Source organism: Triticum dicoccoides, chromosome 5A (assembly GCF_002162155.2).
Source record: "Triticum dicoccoides isolate Atlit2015 ecotype Zavitan chromosome 5A, WEW_v2.0, whole genome shotgun sequence".
NCBI classification, from domain to species: Eukaryota; Viridiplantae; Streptophyta; class Magnoliopsida; order Poales; family Poaceae; genus Triticum; species Triticum dicoccoides.
Genome location: NC_041388.1, coordinates 656,743,751 through 656,751,010, shown reverse-complemented (window position 1 = coordinate 656,751,010; position 7,260 = coordinate 656,743,751). Strand labels below are relative to the sequence as shown.

The 7,260-nt window shown below is 45.3% G+C and overlaps 1 protein-coding gene across 1 annotated transcript; it reads right to left on the bottom strand.

Annotated features, from left to right (window-relative positions):
• Nucleotides 1–914: 914 nt before the first annotated feature.
• On the bottom strand, nt 915–1,518 carry LOC119298307 (zinc finger protein ZAT7-like). The gene has a single exon (XM_037575761.1). The coding sequence runs from the start codon at nt 1,483–1,485 to the stop codon at nt 985–987; it is 501 nt and encodes a 166-aa protein (XP_037431658.1). The 5' UTR covers nt 1,486–1,518; the 3' UTR covers nt 915–984.
• Nucleotides 1,519–7,260: the final 5,742 nt, after the last annotated feature.

The following is a 7,260-nucleotide window of genomic DNA, read 5'->3' as shown; positions in this document are numbered from 1 at the left end:
AAAAAAATTGCATGTAAATCTCCCGTCCATCGATTAAAAAAGGGATTTTTTATCGAAAGAGACCACCTGCGCAATCGAATTGCCAGAAAAGACCCCCTCTGAGATGATTTGACAAAAAAGACCCCCTCGGCCGTGGCGGCAGGCGCGCCAGGCGACACGTGGCACCTGCCGCCATGGTGCGAGGCGGCAGGCTGCATGGAACGGAAATCGGCTGGCAGGACGGAACGGGCCGGCGCTGTGGACCCCTGCCGCCTCAGGGGCTGGCGGCAGGCCTGTAGCTGCCGGGCCCGGCTGCCTCAGGGGCTGGCGGCAGGCCTGTTCATCGCCTGGCAGCAGGCTGTAGAAGGTGGTCTCTTTGGAAAAAAAATCCCGTAGGATTCGATCTGTACCCATCCATTTGCCCTGCGCTGTGCATGTACGGCGGTACTTTGCTTGTTTAAAGAGGTGGACGTCGCATGGGCATGCATGCATGACTGAGGACTTTGCTCGTGTTAACTACTGGAGTATGTACTAGTGTACTAGTAACTAAGCAAGGAATACAGGCCAGACGAGGAATACAGTGCCAGAAAACGACGCCGATGAACAGGCCTGCCGCCAGCCCCTGAGGCGGCTGGGCCCGGCAGCTACAGGCCTGCCGCCAGCCCCTGAGGCGGCAGGGGTCCACAGCGCCAGCCCGTTCCGTCCGGCCAGCCGATTTCCGTTCCATGCAGCCTGCCGCCTGATGCCGTGGCGGCAGGGGCTGCCGCCTCGCACCGTGGCGGCAGGTGCCACGTGTCGCCTGGCGCGCCTGCCGCCACGGCCTAGGGGGTCTTTTTGTTAAATCATCTCAAAGGGGGTCTTTTCTGGCAATTCGATTGCGCAGGTGGTCTCTTTCGACAAAAATTCTAAAAAAGGTACCGATCCAAAGCAAACGGGAACGCTAACCACGGAAAACATACTCTATACAATGTTGAACGATAATGAGCCTATCTGCCAACTAGCAGACTAGACGAATAGCTCGAACAAGACCGGCAGCCGGTCGGCGGCGGTCTGGTGCCCCGCCTCTTGATCCGACAGCGTGACCCACCGGTCGAGCGCCATCTCCTCGCGGTGCCACCGCATGTGGCCACCGATAGCCTGGCCTGTCTCGAAGCCCAGCCCGCGGATGTGGCAATCGTGTTGCTGCTTGTCCTCGCGCCTTTGCTGCTCCCTGATGGCCCTGGCGACGGCGACGCCGAGCTCCAGCCCGTGGCGGCCACAGAGGTGGCTTGTCCGGTGCCCGCCCAGCGCCTGGAACGTCTCGGACGCCCGGCCACATGTCTTGCACACGAACTCCCTCTGCCCCGACGCCACCACCACCCTCCCCCACCGCACCCTCTTCCTTGTCGCTGGTGCACCGGTCGAGTTGTCCGACGTCGCGGTGGATGTCGTCGATGACTCTGTGCTGAGGGACAGCGCCAGCGACACAACTGGCTCCTCCCTGGCGCGCTTCAACCCTGCTCCCATGGATTCGCTGCTTGTCTTGATCTGTTGATTTAGATTGATGCTCTCTCGTGTTGTTGTAGTTCTTGTGAGAACTCAGTAGGAAGAATGGATGGATCATGGATGGATCGACAGGGCTGACGGCCGCACTTATATATTTGTTGTGGCGTGCGCGTTGCTGCCGAGGGAGCTTAGGCTGGTCATAGTGGGGAGTAACTTAGTACTAGTGTCATGCATATGACACTAGTCTAAGTTACTACTTTCATAATGCAAAGTAACGTACTAGTAGTGTCATATGTAGCTTCATTTAATGACTTGTAGACTCATCTTGTCTTGGAAAACGCTATGTTACAGTAACATATTATGTTACCACTTCTCATTAACTACATGTCACATAAGCAAAAATTTCTCAAAGTGTGCTATGTTACTACCTAAATTACTCCCACTATGACTAGCCTTACGTGTGTGCCAAGTGGGTAGCGGGCTGGCCTACCTCAGGCGTCTGTCCACCAATCGTTGGAAGCCATCATGACGTTCACGGTGTAACGGATGGGATCGAGCACGATCCAAATACAACATTGTTTTGGGCGTGTGCGTTGCGTGGCCGACCGTAGACAAACGTGTGGTGCAGAGTGGCGTCAGCTGTCACGCCACAAGACGCGTGACGGCGAGCCGCTGCTTGGCCGCCGGGACGGTGGATGATACGTCTCCAACGTATCTATAATTTTTGATTGCTTCATGCTATATTATCTACTGTTTTGGACTATATTGGGCTTTACTTTTATATTATTTTTGGGACTAACCTATTAACCGGAGGCCCAGCCCAGAATTGCTATTTTTTTTGCCTATTTCAGTGTTTCGAAAAAATGGAATATCAAACGGAGTCCAAACGGAATGAACCCTTCGGAAACGTGATTTTCTCACCGAACGTGATCCAGGAGACTTGGACCCTACGCCAAGGCATCAGAGAGGCGGTCACGAGGGTGGGGGGCGCCCCCCCTAGGGCGCGCCCCCTGCCCCGTGGGCCCCTCGGTGCTCCACCGATGTACTCCTTTCTCCTATATATACCTACATACCCCAAACAGTGGCGGAGCCAGGAAATTTATATCACTAGGGCCGAAGGCTGTTAAAACGGGCTGGGGAGGGCCAAACCAATGAAATATAGGCTTTTAACAGTAGATAATCACTGGTTTTTGCACTGTTCATCAACTAATTAGCACTACATTAATATTGTTAGGGGGCGCAGGACACCTGCTGGTCCCCCTGCCTCCGCCACTGCCCCCGAACGAACAGATACGGAGCCAAAAACCTAATTCCACCGCCGCAACTTTCTGTATCCACGAGATCCCATCTTGGGGCCTGTTCCGGAGCTCCGCCGGAGAGGGCCGTCATCACGGAGGGCTTCTACATCATCATAGCCTCTTCGATGAAGTGTGAGTAGTTTACCTCAGACCTTCGGGTCCATAGTTAGTAGCTAGAGGGCTTCTTCTCTCTTTTTGGATCTCAATACAAAGGTCTCCCCCTCTCTCGTGGAGATCTATTCGATGTAATCTTCTTTTTGCGGTGTGTTTGTTGAGACCGATGAATTGTGGGTTTATGATCAAGTCTATCTATGAATAATATTTGAATCTTCTCTGAATTCTTTTATGTATGATTGGTTATCTTTGCAAGTCTCTTCGAATTATCCGTTTGGTTTGGCCAACTAGATTGGTAGTTCTTACCATGGGAGAAGTGCTTAGCTTTGGGTTCGATCTTGCGGTGTCCTTTCCCAATGACAGAAAGGGCAGCAAGGCACGTATTGTATCGTTGCCATCGAGGATAACAAGATGGGGTTTATTTCATATTGCATGAATTTATCTCTCTACAGCATGTCATCTTGCTTAAGGCGTTACTCTGTTTTTAACTTAATACTCCAGATGCATGCTGGATAGCGGTCGATGAGTGGAGTAATAGTAGTAGATGCAGAATCGTTTCGGTCTACTTGTCACGGACGTGATGCCTATATACATGATCATGCCTAGATATTCTCATAACTATGCTCAATTTTGTCAATTGCTCAATAGTAATTTGTTCACCCACCGTAGAATACTTATGCTCTTGAGAGAATCCATTGGTGAATATGGCCCCCGGGTCTATTCTCATCATATCAATCTCCATCACTTTAACTTTGCCTTTACTTTTTAATTTGCATCTTTATACCACAAATACCAAAAATATTATATTGATACGTCTCCAATGTATCTATAATTTTTGATTGCTCCATGCTATATTATCTACTGTTTTGGGCAATATTGAGCTTTATTTTCCACTTTTATATTATTTTTGGGACTAACCTATGAACCGGAGGCCCAGCCCAGATTTGTTGTTTTATGCCTATTTCAGTGTTTCGAAGAAAAGGAATATCAAACGGAGTCGAAACGGAATGAAATCGACTGGAGAAGTTATTTTTGGAACGAAAGCAACCGGATAGACTTGGACTCCACGTCAGGAGATACGGGAGGTGGTCACGAGGGTGGGGGCGCCCCCCCCCTAGGGCGCGCCCCCTGCCTCGTGGGGCCCCCGTAGCTCCTCCGACGTACCCCCTGCACCCATATATATCTATGTATCGTAAAACTTCCAAAAACGAGATTAGATCGGGAGTTCCGCCGCGAGAAGCCTCCGTAGCCATCGAAAACCAATCTAGACCCGTTTCGGCACCCTGCCGGAGGGGGCAATCCTTCTTCGGTGGCCATATTCATCATCCCGGTGCTCTCCATGACGAGGAGGGAGTAGTTCTCCCTCGGGGCTGAGGGTATGTACCAGTAGCTATGTGTTTGATCTCACTCTCTCTCTCGTGTTCTTGATTTGGCACGATCTTGATGTATCGCGAGCTTTGCTATTATATTTAGATCCTATGATGTTTCTTCCCCCCCCCCTATACTCTCTTGTAATGAATTGAGTTTCCCCTTTAAAGTAACCTTATCGGATTGAGTCTTTACAGATTTGAGAACACTTGATGTATGTCTTGTCGTGCGTATCTGTGGTGACAATGGGATACCACGTGATTCACTTGATGTATGTTTTGGTGATCAACTTGCGGGTTTCGCCCATGAACCTATGCATAGGGGTTGGCACACGTTTTCGTCGTGATTCTCCGGTAGAACTTTGGGGCACTCTTTGAGGTCCTATGTGTTGGTTGAATAGATGAATCTGAGATTGTGTGATGCATATCATATAATCATACCCACGGATACTTGAGGTGACAATGGAGTATCTAGGTGACATTAGGGTTTTGGTTGATTTGTGTCTTAAGGTGTTATTCTAGTACGAACTCTAGGGTTGTTTGTGACACTTATAGGAATAGCCCAACGGATTGATTGGACAGAATAACTTTGAGGTGGTTTCGTACCCTACCATAATCTCTTCGTTCGTTCTCCGCTATTAGTGACTTTGGAGTGACTCTTTGTTGCATGTTGAGGGATAGTTATGTGATCCAATTATGTTAGTATTGTTGAGGGAACTTACACTAGCGAAAGTATGAACCCTAGGCCTTGTTTCAACGCATTGCAATACCATTTACGCTCACTTTTATCACTTGCTACCTTGCTGTTTTTATATTTTCAGATTACAAAAACTATTATCTACTATCCATATTGCACTTGTATCACCATCTCTTCGCCGAACTAGTGCACCTATACAATTTACCATTGTATTGGGTGTGTTGGGGACACAAGAGACTCTTTGTTATTTGGTTGCAGGGTTTCTTGAGAGAGACCATCTTCATCCTACGCCTCCTACGGATTGATAAACCTTAGGTCATCCACTTGAGGGAAATTTGCTACTGTCGTACAAACCTCTGCACTTGGAGGCCCAACAACGTCTACAAGAAGAAGGTTGTGTTGTAGACATCAAACTCTTTTCTGGCGCCGTTGCCGGGGAGGCTAGCGCTTGAAGGTATATCTTTAGATCTTGCAATCGAGTCTTTTAGTTTCTTGTTTTGTCACTAGTTTAGTTTATAAAAGAAAACTACAAAAAATGGAATTAAGGATGCCTCATATGCTTCATCTTTTTAATGTCTTTCGTGAGAATAAGGATTCCGATAATTGTGCTCAAGTGCTAGAATAAGAATGCATTAGAATGTTTGGCACTAAATATTTGAATGATGAGCATGATTGCAATGTTGTTAGTACGAATTCTTTGAACATCCATGATGCTAATGATATGCAAAACCACAAGCTTGGGGATGCTACGTTTGATGAAGATGATATTTTTAGTCCCCCAAGTTTTGATGTGCAAATTTATTATGATGAAAGCATGCCTCCTATCTATGATGATTATTGTGATGACATGTATGCTTTAAAGAATAATGATAACCATGAAACTTGTCATCTTGATCTTAATTTTCAATCACATGATAGTTATTTTGTTGAGTTTGCTCCCACTGTTATTCATGAGAAGAATTTTGCTTATGCGGAGAGTAATAAATTTTCTATGCTTGTAGATCATGAAAGGAATGCTTTAGGTGCTGGTTATATTGTTTAATTCATTCATGATGCTACTGAAAATTATTATGAGGGAGGAATATATGCTTGTAGGAATTGCAATAATATCAAGTTTCCTCTCTATGTGCTTAAAGTTTTGAAGTTATGCTTGTTTTACCTTCCTATGCAAGTTGATTCTTGTTCCCACAAGTTGTTTGCTCACAAAATCCCTATGCGTAGGAAGTATATTAGACTTAAATGTGCTAGTCATATTCTTTATGATGCTCTCTTTATGTTTCAATTCTTATCTTTTATGTGAGCATCATTGAAATCATCATGCCTAGCTAGGGGCGTTAAACGATAGCGCTTGTTGGGAGGCAACCCAATTTCATTTTAGTTCCTTGCTTTTTGTTCCTGTATAGTAATAAATAATTAATCTAGCCTCTGTTTAGATGTGGTTTTAGTTTTTTAATTAGTGTTTGTGCCAAGTAGAACCTTTGGGAAGACTTGGGGAAAGTCTTGTTGATCATGCTGTCAAAAACAGAAACTTTAGCGCTCACGAGAATTGCTTCCATTTTTATTTGGAGAGTGATATTTAGTTAATTATTTTTGCAGATGATTAATAGATAAATTCCTCAGGTCCAGCAATTTATTTGAGAATTTATGAGTTCCATAAGTATACGTTTGATCCAGATTACTATAGACTGTTCTGTTTTTGACAGATTATGTTTTCGATGTGTTGTTTACTTATTTTGATGAATCTATGGCTAGTAAAATAGTTTATAAACCATAAAGAAGTTGGAATACAGTAGGTTTAACACAAATATAAATAAAGAATGATTTAATTACAATACCTTGAAGTGGTGATTTATTTTCTTATACTAACGGAGCTTACGAGTTTTCTGTTAAGTTTTGTGTTGTGAAGTTTTCAAGTTTTGGGTAAGGATTCGATGGACTATGGAATCAGGATTGGCAAGAGCCTAATCTTGGGGATGCCCAAGGCTCCCCAAGGTAATATTCAAGGATATCCAAGAGCCTAAGCTTGGGGATGCCCCGGAAGGCATCCCCTCTTTCGTCTTCGTTCATCGGTAACTTTACTTGGAACTATATTTTTATTTACCACATGATATGTGTTTTTCTTGGAGCGTAAAATTATTTAGTTAGGATTTGCTTGCTTTTATTTAGAACAATGTTTTGCACCTTTTATTTCAATAAAAGTGGCATTGATAGTCTTTACTATGCCTATGTTACAAGTCTACATGTTGCTGTTTGAAAACAGAAAGTTTACCGCTGTTGCAATAATTCCCTAGAAAAGTCAGAATGTGATAAAATGTTGAAA

What these genes read in the sequence shown, in the direction of transcription:
- LOC119298307 (XM_037575761.1), bottom strand. Translation starts at nt 1,485, where the DNA reads ATGGGAGCAGGGTTGAAGCGCGCCAGGGAGGAGCCAGTTGTGTCGCTG.